The sequence below is a fragment of the Trichechus manatus genome, unplaced genomic scaffold (genome assembly GCF_000243295.1).
Source record: "Trichechus manatus latirostris isolate Lorelei unplaced genomic scaffold, TriManLat1.0 scaffold00056, whole genome shotgun sequence".
Taxonomy (NCBI): Eukaryota; Metazoa; Chordata; class Mammalia; order Sirenia; family Trichechidae; genus Trichechus; species Trichechus manatus.
The window spans coordinates 4,715,615-4,734,968 of NW_004443992.1; the positions used below are offsets into that span (position 1 = coordinate 4,715,615).

General features: G+C 38.2%; 1 protein-coding gene across 3 annotated transcripts in view; it reads left to right on the top strand.

Annotated features, from left to right (window-relative positions):
- LOC101359201 (MOB-like protein phocein) overlaps positions 1-4,999 on the top strand; it is a 48,633-nt gene extending 43,634 nt beyond the window's left edge. For all 3 annotated transcript variants that reach the window (XM_023732951.1, XM_004378189.2, XM_004378190.2), the window contains 3 exons: positions 1,505-1,584; positions 2,649-2,760; positions 2,890-4,999. In XM_023732951.1, the coding sequence (XP_023588719.1) occupies positions 1,505-1,584; positions 2,649-2,760; positions 2,890-3,021 (324 nt within the window). In that variant the 3' untranslated portion in view covers positions 3,022-4,999. The remainder of the gene's footprint in view (positions 1-1,504; positions 1,585-2,648; positions 2,761-2,889) is intronic.
- Positions 5,000-19,354: the final 14,355 nt, after the last annotated feature.

Genomic DNA, 19,354 nt, shown 5'->3' on the forward strand with positions numbered 1-19,354 from the left:
GTCGCTGTGAGTCGCTATGAGTCGGGAATCAACTGGACGGCAGTGGGTTTGGTCCCCCCCCACCCCCCCCACCCCCGCCACTAAGCCACGTGTTTCGGTGGTTACTAATTTGCATTTCTAAACACCAACTTCAGTCTCAACCCTTGAAAAATAATCTAATTTCTGGGTAGAGCTAGAGTCATCGTTACTCCTTCTCTGTTCCCCCCACCCCGACCCCTTCTGATTGACTTCCTGGTTCATTCCCAATCCTTTCCCTGGATGCTTTTCCCTATCTTCCCTTGGAAACCCTGGTGGCATAGTGGTTAAGTGCTATGGCTGCTAACCAAAAGGTCAGCAGTTTGAATCCACCAGGTGCTTGTTGGAAACTCTGTCGGGCAGTTCTGCTCTGTCCTGTAGGGTGGTTATGAGTCGGAATCTGACTTGACAGCAATGGGTTTATCTACCCTTAGGAGGACAGGGTGAGGTTGAGAGAATTACTTTGCAGCTTATTTTTCCTTTAGCAAGTTTACTGATTTACTATGAGACAGTAGGTTTCATTGTTTCTGATCAATGGAATAGAATAAGATAGGTTTATTAAAATATAAAGAGACTTCAAAATTTCATGTTAAAATTTAAAAGAGTTCAAGGAAGGTTCTTTCGACAGATGCTAGATTGGGAATAGAGTGCCAGGGACATAATAAGGTATTTTTTCTAGGACATAAGAAGGCAGTGATCCTTAGGGGTATCTGTGAAAAGAAGGAGGTTTCTGGGTAGCTTGGTAAAGAATAAATCAGTGGACCAGGAACCAGCATATCTGGGTTATAGTTTTTGAGTCCTTCCTAGCTGTATGATCTTAAGGTTAAGTCATTGAACATTCTAAGCCTCAGATTCCTCATTGGTCAATCAGAGGATTAGATTAGATAATCAGTTCTTTCCAGCTCTAAACATTGTTTTCTTCTAGGTACAATGTTAGGAGGCAGAAAATAGGAGACTGGGTCATGTATCTTGTGGAAACCTGATAATATAGTTCATGGGAATAATCAAACTTTATTTACTAATATAACGCAGGTAGTCCGCAATTTATGACGTATTCGAGTTACAGCAAACCACACTTACAGCTTTCTTTTTTTTTTTTTTCCTAATGCATTTTATCATTAGTACTGTGTACTACGTACAGTGTTGTAGCATGTAATTTCATGATATTATCATTCTCAGGTGTTCACTTTCAGGTGTTCAATAGTATGATTTATAAAGATAGTGATAATAAAAGGCAATAATAAGGAAAACTAAAAAAAAAATGAGGTATTTGACTCACGTCAGAACTGACTTATGACAGAGTTGTAATGGAATGCTGTCGTAAGTTGGGGACTACCTATATTGCATTTTATAGTCACTCTGAAATTGTAAGGGACTTTTTTCTTAGAATATGCTCAGGTCTTTGGAATAAGACACCTATATAACAAATATACCTAATCTAAGAGGTAAAGCTCTTTGGTAATACATTTGTATATCCTTTCTTTTATAGTGTCCTGCTATAGACTACACTAGGCACACACTTGATGGTGCTGCCTGTCTTCTGAATAGCAATAAATATTTTCCTAGCAGGTAAACAAAACTTAAATGTGATATTAAACTTTTTGGAATTAATTTAAAAGGCTGATGTTTTAAAAGTAAAATTAGGTTGCTGACTAATCTGTTGTATTCTTAAAAAAATTATATTTTGCTGTTGTATCTTTGACTCAGAAATTACTCAAGTTTTGAAATTAGAGTCGTGGTTAAACTAAAGGCAGCAGGGTTTGTCTTCCAAGATTTAGAGACTAGTTTCATTAAGGCTAGTCCCTGCTGCTGTCCCCCATACTCCAAGACTCTTCTTCTCATATCTTAGAGTTATTCAATGAATCTGTGTGTAGTCAGCCTCCCCTTATACAGCATGCCTAAAGAGTAGACTTTTCTGAGTTCAACTGCTTGGCTTTGAAGGATTCCTTAGCCTTACCTACAGATTTTTAAGCTCTAGGAAGAAGCTTGTGTATCATTGTTGAAGTCTGGAAGAACAGTCCAGGACCTTTGTTTATTTTGTTTAGATATTTGTTACCAGGTGGATGGATTTGGAGATTTATTTACCCAAATATAATTAGCTCTGAAGAGCTCATATGAAATATATGTATAAAAAAAATACTGATTTGCCTCAGTATCCTATGTACATTTAAAAAAAAAGAGTACTAGAAATGTGCAATTTTTATTTAAAAGAAGCAAAATAACCCAGTTCTATAGAATAAAACAACAATTCAGTAGTTTTAATCACCAATTCCAACTCAACAGCAATGGGTTAGTGGACAAAGTATTAATGTCTTAAATGTATCCTTTGTTAAGTTTTGAGTTGTAAGATTCATTTTAATATAATAACATTGCATTAAACTTTGACAAAAGTTTCAAAACTGTAATAGTGAATTTAACTTACGCACTGTGGTTAGGTAGAAAGAGCACTGGCCTGGGAGTGATGAACTGGGATTCCAGTCCTGCCCCTGCCATTTATTAGCACTGTGACCTTGAGCTAGTCACTTATTTTCCTTAGGTTTTAATTTCTGCATTTTTAAAATGAGAAGATTAGACTATATTGTTCCTAAGATTCTCTCCAACTCTATGAATCTGTTTTTCTTTTCCATTAATAGGGTTAGCATAAAGGAATCATCTGTAGCAAAACTAGGATCAGTATGCCGTAGGATTTATAGAATATTTTCACATGCTTATTTTCATCACCGGCAGATATTTGATGAATATGAAGTAAGTATATGTCACTGATTATCCTGATGCATTCTTATCAGAATGACAGTAATATATTTTGACATTATTCCTTGTTATTTTGGTTTTGGATAATAGATTAAAATAACGCTTTTTTCTTCCTCTTTACAGAATGAAACATTTTTGTGTCATCGGTTTACTAAATTTGTGATGAAATATAATTTGATGTCCAAGGATAACCTGATTGTACCCATTTTAGAAGAGGAAGTACAGAATTCAGTTTCTGGAGAAAGTGAAGCATGAAGGGAATCACAGAAAAATGTACTGGACACATAATTAACATTAATTATGTACTGTATATATATCATTTTAGACACATCAATCATGTATCCATATTATAGCTTCTTTGTTTAGTATAGGTTTTTGTATGCTGTGTGTTGCCTTTTAAAATGGGAAATACTTTTTAAGTTATTCATGGGTTGTATATTCACTGGTGTGGCACTCATGGTTTTTAAATAAGATTAGTATTATCTGTTTATAATGGCTGTTAATAAAATAATTTACAGTTTGGTAAAATTGCTGCTAAACAATCATTGGGTCACAATCCTTATCAGATAAACCCATCTGTAAAAGATGAGTGAGCTTGAGGTTTCACGCAAGCCATTTACTAAAGAAATAGTAACATCTTCCTTTGGTTTTACTCCTGAGTTTAGATATTCTAGAAAATTCTGTAGTACATACATAGTTCAGTCTTAACTGTTAATTTTTCAGAAATGACATAAAAATATCTTAAAATTCTGTTTATATTTTTGATATGCATATATGATTATGTGTATATCCAATTATAAAAATGCAAATGAAATGGTAGTTAAATAATCTTACATAAAGCGATTCTTGGCCAGCATAATTGGAAAGGATTTACCTTTCTTCAACAGTGGACTGTTACATATAAGATGATGATGATAAGGCACATAAATGATGTTCCTACTGTAAACCCACCTGGCCCGCCCCTTCTCTTCAATTCCCTTAACCGCCTTCCTGAACTGTATTAGCTTAGAAGCTCTTCACCAAACTGTTATTTAGTGGTGGCTTATACCTATTTATATTTGTATTAATTGCTTACAGATTATACCTCATATTAGCAATTACATTACACTACAAGAAAAATGTATTGATATGGGCTCTCACCTTTGTTTGCAAAATTGTTCTAACTACTTGGAAAACAGTCTTTAAAATAGTTTAACTCTTCCTGTTAGTAATATTAATCTTTTCATCTAACTATCTGGGCAACATTTAGATAGAGTTGAAAAACTATTGTAGTATTTATTTTGCATCCTCCTCCCCACGATTTGTGTTTGAATTATTTAACACATTTTTGTGTCTTCAGTGATTTGCAATAATTCATAGGTTCCAAGGGTACTGATGAATGGTTGTATGTTTTTTGGACTTTGTTATAATTCAGTGTCTTAAGAAGGATATTCAACTGAAGATTTAACAATCTAATTATTGAATGCGGTTTTTGACAAAGCACTGGAGGTCTTATTGCCAAATTGATTGTAATGAGGTACTAAGGGTGAAAAAATTGTACATATAGTGAAGAAAATATTGAAATCCATCTCTTGAACAGATTTAACAAACATGGGAAACTTTCATTTAAAAGGGTTATATTGAAATGAAGAGAAAGTGTATTCATCTTCATTTTTTTTTTCCAAATTTGAGGAAATAATTTATACAATATTATGAGACAAGTGTGTACAGCAAAAATGTGGGAAATAGCATACTGGGAGTGTATATAGAGTTTATGCCTTTCCAAGCCTGCCAGTCTATTTGGCTTTGAACAGTGCCATCCCAACATCCAGTCATTACTGACCCCCAATCCACAACTATCTTTTAGGAAGTTATGTTCACAGTGAAAGAATGTTGATTTTGAAATGATGCGTTTATATTAATGTCACTATAAACCAATGGGATAGTAATTTTTAAATGAACTTGCTAAATATTGAGAGACTGAACTACTAAGTTAATAAATTATATATAGCAATGGAGCTGCTTGCTCTAAGTGTCTCACAATGAATTTCTATTGCTTGACTATTTTCTTGATGAAGATTTGAACTAAGGCAGTGACTAGGATTGGTGATCTAGCTTAGTATTTTGAAACATATTTTGAATAATAAGGCTTGGTGTCAATGGGGAAATACGGTTTTTTTGTCATACTCGTTCCATCTACCCTATGCTGTGTGTTTGGAGTTGATCATAAAAAAAAATTCCCCAAAAGAAAACATCACTTTGTAGTCTTGCTTTTTTATTCATATTGACATCTCATTGGTATTTATTGCACTGAGGTTGATTGATTATACTAGGTGTCTTGGTCATCTAGTGCTGCTATAACACAAATACCACAAGTGGATGGCTTTAACAAAGAGAAGTTTATTCGCTCATAGTCCAGTAGGCTAGAGGTCGGAATTCAGGGTGCTGGCTCCCGGGGAAGGCGTTCTGTCTCTGTTGGCTCTGGAGGAAGGTCCTTGTCATCAGTCTTCCCTTGGTCTGGGAGCATCTCAGCACAGGAACCTCAGGTCGAAAGGATGTGCTTTGCTCCCGCACTGCTTTCTCTGTGGTGTGAGGTCCCCATGTCTCTCTGCTCACTTCTCCCCTTAAATCTCAAAAGAAATTGGCTTAAGAACACTATCCAGTCCTGTAGATCTCATCAACACAACTGCCACCAATCCATCTCACTACATCATAGTGACAGGATTCACAACACACAGGGAAACCACACCAGACGACAAAATGGTAGACAGCCACACAACACTGGGAATCGTGACCCAGCCAAGTCCACGGACACCTTGGGGGGACACAGTTCAATCCATGATACTAGGTAAGACTTAAATGAAACAGTTCCTATCTTTCCTTAATGCTGTTTACAGACTTCTGAAAATGTATCTGTACGTACCTAAGAGGTATTAAATAAATTAGTGAGCCTGGCAAACCATTGATTTTATAAAGTGTTCTAAAAACAGGAGATGTGGTAGAGAAGTTAGGCTCCACTTTTGGCTGAAATTATCCTCTATAATTCCAAAAGTTAAAATTAATTCTTTTTCTTTCTTTCCATAAAATTATTTTGACCACGGAGTCAACTCTTTTTCTCTTATCATATCAGGGGAATGGCTAACTGTTGCTAATTTATGTTCCTGTGAGTAACTATAGTTCTTTTTTTGTGTATAGATTTTCTTTTCTCTGACTTGAAATGTTTGCATTTCTGCATCAGTTTCTCAGTTAAGTTCTTAATGACTTAACAGTTTTTAATATCAGAATAAAACTAAAAAATCATGATTACATTGTAGTAAGCCCCGTGTTATGGTTACAAATACATTTACTGACTGACTCTAATAGAAGAACCAATAATTTTTTCCTTTGGATACTTTACCCTACTCTGTATACGATTTTTTTTTTTTCTGCCCAAGGGCTTCCTATAATTTAATTTGAGCAGTTAAATTCTAAATTTTATGTAACTTATTTTGTGAATATGTCTTGAATGTGCTAAAGGTTTCTTAGTGCAGTTCTGCCATCCTATGATAATGTTTTTGTAAGAGTTAATTTTCATTTCTTGAATGCAGCTAATTTTAACTAAGCAGACAGTACTGATGTATTGGTGCAACACATTTAGCAGTTTGAGATGGTCAAAACATCAAAACCTATTTCCTAAAAAGATAATATGCATGATTAAAACCCATTGCCGTTGAGTCATTCCAACTCATAGTGACCCTATAGGACAGAGCAGAACTGCCCTATAGGGTTTCCAAGGCTGTAATCTTCACAGAAGCAGACTGCCATGTCTCCTGCAGAGCAGCTAGTGGGTTGAAACCGCCAACCTTTTGGTTGGCAGCAGAGTGCCGAACCACTGCGCCACCAGGACTCCTTCCATGCATAATTAGTGTAGGTTATAAAATCAAAACTACCAAGTGAATCCCCTAGAGAGAGTTACATTACCCATCTAACAGACAAGGAGTCTTAAACTTTGGGGATGCGTAGGTAAGTTATGTGGTGCTGGGAATCTAATTACAATACTTCATTTGTGTGATTTTCTACTATTTATATTTCTTTTTGTAGTGCACTCAAAACTTGACATATCAAGTATGAGAACCTAATATAATTAAGCAAAGAATAGTAAATTTTCATAATAACCTAAATTTCTAAAACGGCATGTCAGTTATGTTTCTGATATTAATTTTAGGAATTAATTGTGATGTTGACATTCCAAACTAGTAAGATATTGATTCAGTTTTTAATGAAATCAGGATTTTATCCTTCTCTGGGTTTCTCCTATAAACCTTGATAGGGGCAGTTTATAATTCCACAAATAGTGTATTTACCACTTCATTTCTGGTGGAAGGACCACATATGAGCCAGTTGTATCTTATATTAACAATTAGAAATCTTCACTTAAAAAATTATAGTTTATGTTACAGATGATAGGATTGTCTGCCTTTTTTGGTGCAATATCAAAGGAACATGCTCTTCCAATGTGATTATTTTATGTAAAAGAATTTTCTACATCTCTTCAAGTATTTGCTGATTTTTAAATACTTTGTTTTTTTCTTAGTGTCTAGAAGAAAATGCTAGTTTTTTTTTTTTTTTTAAATGCTTTACATCTTATTCTGAAAGTAACAGGTTAAGTCAAGTGGGAATGATAGGATTCTGCCCTTGTACTTTCTCCCCATCTCCCTTAGAGAGAGGTATATTGAAGGGAGTAGGTAGAGGAACAAGGAGACCTCAGATACGAGGAAATAAGTAGGTGCACTCATTGCAATAGGGAAGGAGATACCCTCCTCACTCAATTCCCCTAATTCAATAGGAACCCTTTGATTTTTGTGAGTAAATTCCTACTTGTTTGTTGTTAGGTGCCGTGGAGTCGGTTCCGACTCACAGCGAACCTATTACAAAAAAAGTCTCGGATTGAAAAAGTGGAATTTAAGATCATCCTCTGCAGATTACCATTTACTACCTTGTCCTTGTATTGATCCGTTGATAACTAAATTTTTGGTATGATTATTTAGCTAGTTAATGAATAATTCTGTTGATTTTGTTCAGAGTAGGAGAGATGGAAGACAATGGAGTGGAAGAATGTTTTCCAAACTCCTCCCCCTTTGTACAACAAAAAGCAAAGGGAAAGTTTAAAACTACAGATTCCTGCACTCCACCTTTGGAAATGGTTTTAATTTATTGAGAATAGAGAGAGAGTCTGAATCTGGGTTTTAATAGGTTCCCAGGTGACTCTTGATATCCGATCAGTGTTGCAAACCACTGGGATTCTTAGGGTATGAGGTAAGAGGTACACTTCCAGTCAGTACATAGTACTTGTAGCCAGTGTTTACTCTGGGGGAAATAAATCTGGCAGTAAGCAAAACCATTCACCTCTAAGATCCTGAGTGAAGAAGTGAGTTTGGGACATACCATTTGCTTCTCCCCAGCGTTGAAGAAGTTGATGGAGGCTACACAGCACAAAATGGGGAACGTGGGTAGCTCCTCAGCTGACCCCCTGCTTCTAACCAGCTTTATTGCCACAGTTTGCAGATTATCTTGTTTTGTTGAGAGACGATGAGTTCAAAAACCTTGTTTTTTAATAAGTCTGTAATACTGTCTGAAAGGATTTTTACCATGGCATTAACATGGAGGAACGTGGCTAATACTCCTTTGTATTTTGGGTTTATTTGAGGGAAATCAGGAAAGTTCTAATAGGTCTATAATGTTTTGGTTATTTAAAAAGGGAAGAGGCTTCCATAACACAATTTTCAGGAATAGGTCAGATGGGTATGGATAGGTAAAGAGGAGATTTAGTTTTTTCCTTTAAGAAGTGAGCGTGCCCCACACCAGCTGGTCTGGGGCTTTTAGGGCACTTGTACGGATAGGGAGGAGCCCTGGTGTCACAGTGGTTAAGTGCCCTGCTGCTAACCAAAAGTTCGGCGGTTCAAACCCACCAGCTGCTCTGCAGGAGAAAGATGTGGCAGTTGGCTTCCATAAAGATTACAGCCTTGGAAGCCCTATGGGGCATTACTTTGTCCTACAGGTCGCTATGAGTTGGAATCAACTCGACAGCAACAGGTTTGGTTTTTGGTTTTAGTAGGGTTAATAATTATTTTGCTATCAGACTTGTGCTAAATTCTTGTTTAGCATATTCTAGACTGAGGACATTTATAAACAGCCCTTTCTATTTGGAGGCAGTACAGATACCTGAATCCAGCCTTATTCCTTCATAGCGTCTCTTGTATCACTTGGGTTTGCTTTATTTTGGGAACCAAACCTAAAGCAATAGTTGGCTCAACTGAAAGGGCTCAGTTTTGCTGTTATTTATTTAGCAAGTCCCAAAGAAAGGATAAGGAAACATGATATTTAGAGCTAGAAAAATAACCTTAGAGATCATTGAGTTGAGCCTCGCTCTTCCCGTTCTCTCGTTTCACAAGTAGCAAAATAAAGCCAACAATGAGACCAAGGCCACAGAAATTAAATAATTATCCAGGCTTCCCACAGTTAGATAGTGGCAATGTTAGGGCCTCAACCTCAAATCTCTGAAAGGTGTGGAAGTTAATATAAAGGAGACGAAGAAAAGTTCATCTGATGTGACCTGGGAAGCTAGCGTCCCCTCTATATGATTTCTTGGTAGTATGAGTGTTATAAAGACACACCATTAGGAAATCCCAATTCTTAAAACACCCAAGTTAACTTTCATTTTAACCAGATCCTATGATTCCAATGGTAAATGATGAGATTTTTCTAGTTGGACCCCAAAATGCTTCTTGTGGCCAGGGCTTAGCACTGCAGTCATTGTCTGAGTCCTTGGGAGTAGGTTAGCATTTGGGAGTTGTATGAAATCTTTTGGTATATCAGTGCATAGTACACTACATAGCAGGGATTTTCGGGGACTTCCAAAAACTCTGACGTAGCTCCAGGGTGTATCTTGATCACTACTGTGGTTTTGGCTGATTATAAACAGCCCTTTCTCCTGCTTACAATTCTAAATTAAAAGTACACCAGTCATCAACTGGCTAAAATCCCATCTGCCTTTAGCTTTCACTAGCTAATTTACAAGTATGCCAGAAACTTCACAATGTACCCATTCTTCTCCAGGGCTTCCTATATAGCCTAGAACTAGCCTTATGGACCTTATGGACCTAAATGTGCTGCTTTGAGTTAGAATTTCACATTGCAGTAATTATCACTTTGATTCTTGCCTTCTCTGTTTATGCATCAAGTGATTTAATATATGAAATTTCAGATCATATCACTATGCAACAATTCAGTATATGAAAATCTAGGCCCAGATGAGTGAATAAACTGAGAAATTATGAACCATGAATGCAGATGACATATTTCAAGAATGGCTTCTCTTAAAATGTCATTTCCCTGATGAGAATACATTTGCATCTGTCTAGTTAGGTAAGTGAATGAAGCATTTTGAGGACCGTATTTATGATCTTGGAAACAAATCAGGAAATAAATTTTAGATTGCAGCTATGTAAACAGAGCACAGCTTCCTAGAAGCTGGAAGTGAGACTACCGGGGAAGAAAGAAAACATGTTTGTCTCAATTACATAGGGCTGCACTAACAAAATACCACAAAGTGGATGCTTTAAAGAACAGGAATTTATTTCCTCACAGTTCTATTCAAGATGTCAGCTCTAGTGGAAGGTCCTTCTTTGTCTCTCTCAACTTCTAGTAGCTGTGAGTTTGTAGATGCATCTGCCTCCATCCTCACATGGCCTCTCCACCTCTATGTCTGTCTGTCTCTGTCTGTACTCCCCGTTATAAGACACCACTCAGAAGAGATTAAGGAGCCCTAGTGGTGCAATGGTTAAGCACTCAACTGCTAACTGAAAGGTTGGCGGTTTGAACTCACCCAGCAGCTCTGCGGGAGAAAGACCCAGCAACCTGCTCCTGTAAAGATTGTTCAGTTTAGAAAATCCTATGGGACAGTTCTGCTCTGTCACATGAGATCACTGTGAGTCCAAATGGACGCTACAACACCTAACAACAACAACAGAAGAGATTAAATATAGTACGAATCCTGTGGCCTCATTAACGTAACAAAAGAAAAATGCTGTTTCCAAATAGAATCACAGGCACAGGAGTTAGGGCTTACATATGTTTTTGGGGGACATAATTCAATCCATAACAATGATGTTTGTGACTTCAAAAACAAAGGAATTAGTTATGAAAAAGTACATCTGTAAATATAGGTTTTCAATTCCTCCCTAAGTAAATTTGGAATATCTTGCAATTTATACTTTTTCAGTTCTACATTTTATTGTTACTTTGTAAACATTCTGGGTCTATAAAGTATTTTCACTGGTAACATACAAGTTTAGTTTTATAATAATGGCTTATGTTAATGTCTATCATGGCTTGTTGGAGATAATCTTGGCAACATCCTCTTTTTTTTTTTTTTTAAATGGTATGATTCCATTTATATGAAATGTCCAGAATAAGCAAATCCATAGAGACTAAAAGTAGATTAGTGGTTACCAGGGTCTGGGGTAGGGGGAAATGGGGAGTGACTGCTAATGGGTACAGGATTTCTTTTTGAGGTGATGAAAATATTCTGGAATTAGATAGTGGTGATGGTTGCACAACTTTGTGATTATACTAAAAACCACTGAATGGTTTTTAGTGCACTTTAACTGGGTGAATTTTATGGTATGTGAATTATATCTTAGTTTTTAACTGCGAAAGAAATATTGATGCCTGGTCTCTGTTCAGAGCAATCAAATCCAAATATCTGGGGATGAGGCCTGGGCATCTGAATTTTTTAAGGCTCCCTGGTAATTTTAAAAAGACTATTTTATTTGTTTTGTTGTTGTTGAGAATATACACAGCAAAACATACACCAATTCAACAGTTTCTTCATATACCATTTAGTGACATTGATTACATTCTTCAAGATGTACAACCATTCTCACCCTCTTTTTCTGAATAGTTCCTCCCCTATTAGCATAAATTCACTGCCCCCTAAGTTTCCTATCTAATCTTTTGAGTTGCTGTTGTCAATCTGATCCCCTGTAGATAGTTCTTAAAAGAGCATAATGTTCAAGGCAGACTTTTTTTTACTAATTAATCAAAACTATTGTTTGGTTTTTAGAAGACTTCAGGGGATATTTTTGGTTTAAGGTTTAAAGATTATCTCAGGACAATAGTTTCAGGGGTTCATCCAACCTTCATGGCTCCAGGAAGTCTGAAGCCCAGGAGCATTTGAAATTCTGTTCTGCATTTTCCCCCTTTTGATCAGGATTCTTCTATGGAATCTTCGATCAAAATGTTTAGTAATGATAGCTGGGCACAATCCAATTCTTTAGATCTATTAAAACACCCTTTTTGCTTATTCACATTAATGAGAAGTTTTTTCCTGAGCTGTATTCACAGCAACCTGTCCATTAAGCAATCAATGAAGATTTCTCTTTAGTACTGCATATATGTTTGCTTACCTATTTTTAACATCTTGACATAGTTAAATATGTTCTTTATATAACAGGGCTGAACTAACTCTGGTGATTTGGAGGAATTAGGACAGGGATTTTTCAAGCATTGCGGAGGGCAGGGGAAACTGTGGTACGTGGCAAAATGAGCTTGTTCAATGTTGGTGAGGGGATTATGGAAGGAATGAGTGGGGTTCCCTGTTTCTGAATAGGAAGCCAAATTTTAGGGCAGAGGTAGAGACTTTGTTATTTTAATTGAATTCCAGCTCCCAGATACAGAGTGGAGAAATGACTGTGGAGAGAACCCATCAGTACAGGATGGAAAGCTCAGATTTAGCAGGATAATCGCCAAGTAGAATGTGATCATATTAATTGGTATCACATTTCTGAGGCATTTGGAGAGGCCACAGTCTGTGAAGTGGGGTATTAAGTGTCAGAAAGAGGGCTTCTGAAGTGAGACTTTCTGGCTGTCAAGGCCCTTCAAACCCTAGAGGTTACTTTCACTGTCAGTCCTCACACTCAACTGATGTGCAAGTAAAGATTCTGGGCTTGTCAGTACCCTAGAGCTCATTATATACCAGTTACTAACAAGTCAATGCTGACTCAAGGCAACCCCATGTGTGTCAGAGTAGAACTGTGCTCCATAGAACAATGGCTGATTTTTTGGAAGTAGATCACCAGGCCTTTCTTTGAGGGACCTCTGGATGACTTGAACCTCCAACCTTTCTGTTAGCAGCCAAGCACTTAACTGTTTGTACCCCCTAGGGACTCCAGAGGTTATATACTAACTCGGAAATAAAAATCATTACTCAGGTAGGATCAGAATGGAGCATGAAGAAGGACCAAGATGGGTGGCCTGGAAATGAAGTGGTGACAGTGAAAGGGAGGCCATATGGAGGGAATTCTCTTGGTGCAAATGTTCTCTCCACCTACAGGAGAACTTTCCAGCTTTGTGAATTCCCTATTGCCGTCTCTTCTGATGCCTATGACACCTGATAACCTCAGGTTCTGACACAGCCATCTGCTGCTCTGCATGGCCTGAGAGCCTCAGCCCTGTGCTTTCCAACACCTTCAGATCAGACCTTTTAAGACCTCTGTCGGCACCAGGTTCCACTCCACATCATACCAAGTTTATGAAAGTGGAACCTCATTTCACATTACATATAATTTTTATATTTTAAAAAATACTAAGTTTGAAAGGCTTTTTGTAATTTTGCTTTAGGAATTGGGCTCTCACTGGTCACTCAGTTTACAGCTGGCTGTGATTTCTCATCAGCCATCACATGTTCTCCGGAATTCCTTTGAATTGAGAAACTGTAATCTACCAATCATTTTCAGAGTTAATGGCATTTTTATGAATATGAAAGGAAATAATGTTGATATGACATTATGTTTATAGCTGTCTGAATTTTTCAGTTTTCATGTTTTAGAGCAAACATATATTTTTTCTAGGTCTCAAACCTTTTTTTGCAGGGGGTGGGACCCTGAAAAGCTCATAGCTCTTCATGTTTAAAATGATCTGCTTATAATTTTATAACACAAACACACCCTATTAACTAGAAGCTGTATTTTACCAAATACCATTTGCTCAGGGAAGCCTTTCCTGATTTTCCTGAGCATATTACATTCTTTTGTTTTATGCTTTCCTAGGACATAATTGCTTCTCTGTAAGAGCATTTCCACTAACTGCAATTGCATAATTATTTCTATAATTACTCATTTACTATCTTTCCCCCATGCTAGATGATTGGCTCCATAAGGGCAAGGCTGTAAATATTTGTTAAATGAAAGAGTGGATGAGAAAGTGAACTGATCCTATCACAGGGTTTATGTTTCAGGATGAGGCCTTCATCGCTGACAGGAACCTGAGCATTGAAATTGAAAAAGCATTCTTAAAATATATCCTCCCACCACCATCTTTTATTAAGAATATCTGCCAAATGTACGGCAGGAGACTTTAACACAGACAGAGCAAAATGCACGCCCTGGCGCCATTGCTTTGGAACATCTGTCATGTATAGCTCTCGTTGTTGACAAGTACAGTTGGCTTATGTTTTTATCTGGTTAGTATATTACAAAGAAAATGATTCACCACTAAAGTTGGATTTTTTTTTTTTAATTGTTGTAGTTTAAATGAAGTTTACACTTCAAGTTAGTCTCCTATACAGAATTTTATACATACATTGTTATGTGACCTTAATTGCTTACCCCATTCTGTGACAGCACACTCCTCTTTTCCGCCCCTGATTCCCCATGTCCCTTCAACCAGCTCCTAACCCTCTCTGCCTTCCTATCTCACCTCTGGACAGAAGCTGCCCCTTTGGTCTCTTGTATCTACTTGACTAAGAGGCACACTCTTCACGAGTATCACTTTATGTCCCACAGTCCAGTCCAATCCCCGTCTGAAGAGTTGGCCTCAGAAATTGTTTTAGTTCTGGGCTGATAGAGAATCTAGGGGCCATGCTTTCCAAGGTACCTCCAGTCTCAGACCATTAAGTCTGGTCTTCTTACTAGAATTTGAGTTCTGCACCCCATCTTTCTGCTGCTCCATCCGGGACACTCTGTTGTGTTCCCTGTCAGGGCGGTCATTGGTGGTAGGCGGGCACCATCTAGTTCTTCTGGTCTCAGGCTGATGAAGTCTCTGGTTTATGTGGCCCTTTCTGTAAAGTTGGATTTTTGTGGTGGACATCTGTCATTAGTCCCATCACCTTATGAGGCATAGCCTGCTTTCCATGCTTGAAGCTGAAGATGCTGTGCACTTGTTTCTCAGCCTTAACCCTGATTGCCACCTGGGTGCAGACAGCTCCCTAGGCTGTTGGGATTGGAAGCACGACCTCATGGCAGGTGTGGAGGCAGCTATGTTCTGGTCTCCGGGGGCAGCAGTGAGGGTGGTTCTGGTGGCAGTAGCAGCAGCCAGTGTGGTGTCTATGCCTGTAGTGGGATAGCAGCATGGTCTTCTGCAGATGCTTCCGTAGCATGATTTGTTCTTAGCTGTTTAGCAGCTAATTTTGGGTCTTTGGCTCTTCTGGAGATCCTGTGGGTAACCCAATAGCCTTTTAATAAGTCTTTTTTTCTGATTAAGGGGCCCTGGTGGCACAGTGGTTAAGCGCTTGGCTGCTAACTGAAAAGTTAGTGGTTTGAACCCACTAGCCGCTCTACGGGAGAAAGATGTGGCAGTCTTCTTCCATAAAGATTTACAGCCTTGGAAACGGTGTGGGGCAGTTCTGCTCTGTCCTGTAGTGTCGCTATGAGTTGGAATCGACGGCAATGGGTTTGGTTCTTCTGATTAAATTACTCAGATTTAGTTTCTGTTGTTTGCAACTAAGAGCTTCTTTCATGGATCATTATTCACTGCCTTTTGTACAGTGTCTAAAAACCATTGTTTCAGATATTTTATCCAGTGTTTACATTGCTTCAGGAGGAAGGGTAAGTCTAGTCCTTGTTACTCCATTTTAGCCAGAAGCAGAAGTTCCATCACACATTTGAAATGTGAAAACTACCCCAGTCAACTGGAATCATTGGGTAATGGATTGAGCACAGGTCAGGAAAAACTATTAACAGTACAAAGGAATATTCGTTGTTAATATTGTGTTATTCTCATTTTTGCTGAGTATTTAGAGGCAAGGCCAAGACGGCAGAGTGGTCAGATGCTTCCTATGGTCCCTCTTACAACAAAGTCCCAAAAAAAACAAGTGAATCAATTATACATGACAATCTAGGCGCCCTGAATATCAAAGGCAAAGTTGAGGAATCAGACTGAGGGGCAGGGGGAGGGAGAGACAGTTCAGAAGCAGTGAGGAGTTGCCAGACGTGACCCAGCAGGAACTGGCACCTTTCAGACCGGATTGGCTGGTGTGCGTGGTGAGGGAAGCAGTGGTGCTTGGGACACGTTCTCCACATTGAGAGAGACTGAGTGGCAGACAGTCTCCTCAAGCCTCCAGAACCAGTGAAAAGCGGCGCTCAATTGGCCAAAAATAAATACATGTGTCTAACCTACTGCACAGATCAAAAACATCCCCTTTGGGAAAAACCTCTTTCCCATTTACCTGCCCCCTCACCACTCTGCACTGGGTCCTGGGCCAGCTTCAGCCATTGCCCTGTCTCCTGGGCTAGAAAGTAGGACCTGTCACATGCCCTGAGCCATTCTCTCAGCCTTGGATAGGGAACAAATTAACAAACAGAAAAAAATAATCTGCCAGCTTCCCTAAGCTGGGAACTCAGGGAAGGCACAGTTCCTTTGCCTAGGCACAGGCATAAGGGGTCCATGGACTTTGAATGCCTTTCACCCCTGCATAGACCTGTGTGGGCCCATTTCAACAGCGTAGGCCCTCATTAACACAGTACAACAGGGTATATACCTGCAGCCTAACTTCAACTGTATCACCTATATGGTAGAGTGGCAGGTTTGTGACATTTGACACTGCTCTGCCCATTAAGCAGGGTCCTCACCATATCGGGACTGAGGACTGGTGGCTCCACCCATGTCACCTAGCCGCCCACAACAGGGGTCCAAGAATAAGTAATGCCTCCCAGTCCTTACAGCCAACAGCACTGGGTGCCCATAGTCTGGCTGCAAAACCCACCCACTTACACGCTCTAGGGAACAAGGACATGCTTTCCTCCCAGACACTCAGGGGCAGCCATCAGCCCACTGCCTTGCTCAGCGCATGACCCCCTACAGCAGCCAGATACCTTTGTCTACACCAATCACCTCTACCCATCTAGGACTGTAGGTGAGAGCCTGTACCACACAATTGGCGACAAACTACCTGGACATCTGAGCTGAATCCATACAAGAAAAGTAAATCGACTCCTGGGCTCACATATCTAGTAACAAATCCAACCATCTGGTGATAGGACATTAGAGCTTCAAAGGTGCCAATAATCAGACTAGCTCACATGAGCTGTCTATTTGGGCATATCAAAACAAAACAAGAAGCTAGGACACGGTAAGCAAACATAAAATAAATAAATACAGTAACTTATTGATGGCAATAAGTCAATATCAAATCACATAAAGAGGCAGACCATGATGGCTTCAGTAAGCTCCCAAAACAAAGAATCAAGAAATTTTCCAGAGGAAGAGAACTTCTTGGAATTACTGGAGGTAGAATACAAAAGATGAATATACAGAACTCTTCAAGAGACCAGGAAGGAGATCAGGCAAAATGCAGAAATTCCAAGAAACACACAGACAAAGCAATAGAGGAAGTGAAGAAGGTTATACTAGAGCATAATGACAAATTTAACAGGCTGCAAGAGTCCATAGAGAGACAGCAAACAGAAATCCAGAAGACTAATAATAAAATTTCAGAAGTATACAACTCAATAGAAAGTCATAGGAGCAGAATTGAGGAAATGGAAGTTAGAATTAGTGAGACTGAAGATAAAGCACTTGACACAAACTTATTTGAGGAAAAATCAGATAAAATAATTAAAAAAAATAAAGAAACCCTAAGAATTATGTGGGACTCTATCAAGAGGAATATCCCATAGTGATCGGAATATCAGAACCGAGGTGGGGGGGAATAACAGAAAATACAGAGAATTGTTGAAAACTTCCCTGATATCATGAAAGATGAGAAGATATCTATCCAAGATGCTCATTGAATGCCACACAAGGTAGATCCCAAAAGAAAGCCACCAAGACATATTATAATCAAACTTACCAAAACCAAAGATAAAGAGAGAATTTTAAGAGCAGCTACGGTTAAACAAAAAGTCATCTACAAAGGAGAGTCAATAAGACTAAACTAGGACTACTCAGCAGAAACCATGCAGGCAAGAAGGCAGTGGAATGACATATATAAAACCTTGAAGGAAGAAAATTGCCAGCCAAGAATTATGTCCAGCAAAACTGTCTCTCAAATACAATGGCAAAATTAGGGCATTTCCAGATAAACAGAAGTTTAGCAAATTTGCAAAAACCGAACCAAAATTACAAGAAATGCTAAAGAGAGTCCTCTGGTTAGAAAATCAATAACATCAGATAACAACCCAAGACTAGAACACAGGATGGAGCAACCAGATATTAACCCAAGTAGGGAAGTCACAAAAATAAATTGAAGCTAAAACACTGAAAATAGGGAAACAGAGACGTCAATATGTAAAAGATGACAACATTAAAACAAAAGAGAGGGACTAAAAAATGTAGTCATAAATCTTTCATATGGACAGGAAGTCAAGGCGATATAAAGAAATAAAAGAGTGGTTTAAACTTAGAAAAATAGGGGTAAACATTAAGATAACCACAAAGGAAACTAACAATCCGACACATCGAAATAAAAACAAGAAAAACATAAAGACTCAGCAAATACAAAATCAACAACAATGAAAAAGATGAAAAAAATACATAAAGAAAAACGACTCAGCACATAAAAGTAAGTGGAACAATGAAACTGTCAACAACACACACAAAAAAAGACGTCAAAATGACAGTACTAAACTCATACCTATCAATAATAAAGCTGAATGTAAATGGACTAAATGCACCAATAAAGAGATTGAGAGTGGCAGAATATATTTAAAGAAAACACAATCTGTCTATATGCTGCCTATAAGAGACATACCTTAGACTTAAAGACACAAACAAACTAAAACTCAAAGGATGGAAGAAATATATCAAGCAAACAACAATAAAAAAAAGAGCAGGAGTGGCAATATTAATCACTGACAAAATAGACTTTAAAGTAAAATCTACCACAAAGGATAAGGAAGGGCACTATATAATGATTAAAGGGTCAATACACCAGGAGGACACAACCATAACAAATATTTACACACCCAATGACAGGGCTCCAAAATACATAAAACAAACTCTAACAGCATTGAAAAGAGAGATAGACAGCTCCACAATAATAGTAGCAGACTTCAACACATCAGTTTTTCGTGAAGGACAGAAAACCCTGAAAGAAGCTCAATAAAGACATGGAAGATCTAAATGCCACTATCAGCCAACTTGATCTCATAGACATGTACTGAACACTCCACCCAACAGCAGCCAAGTATACTTTCTTTTCTCATTTTTGCTGAGTATTTAAAGCACACTTATAAATTTACTGCTTTTTAATTTTTTGCCCTCTTTTTTTTTTTTAATATTTTATTGTACTTCAGGTGAAGGCTTACAGAACAGATAGTTTCTCATGTAACAGTAACACACATGCTGTTTTATG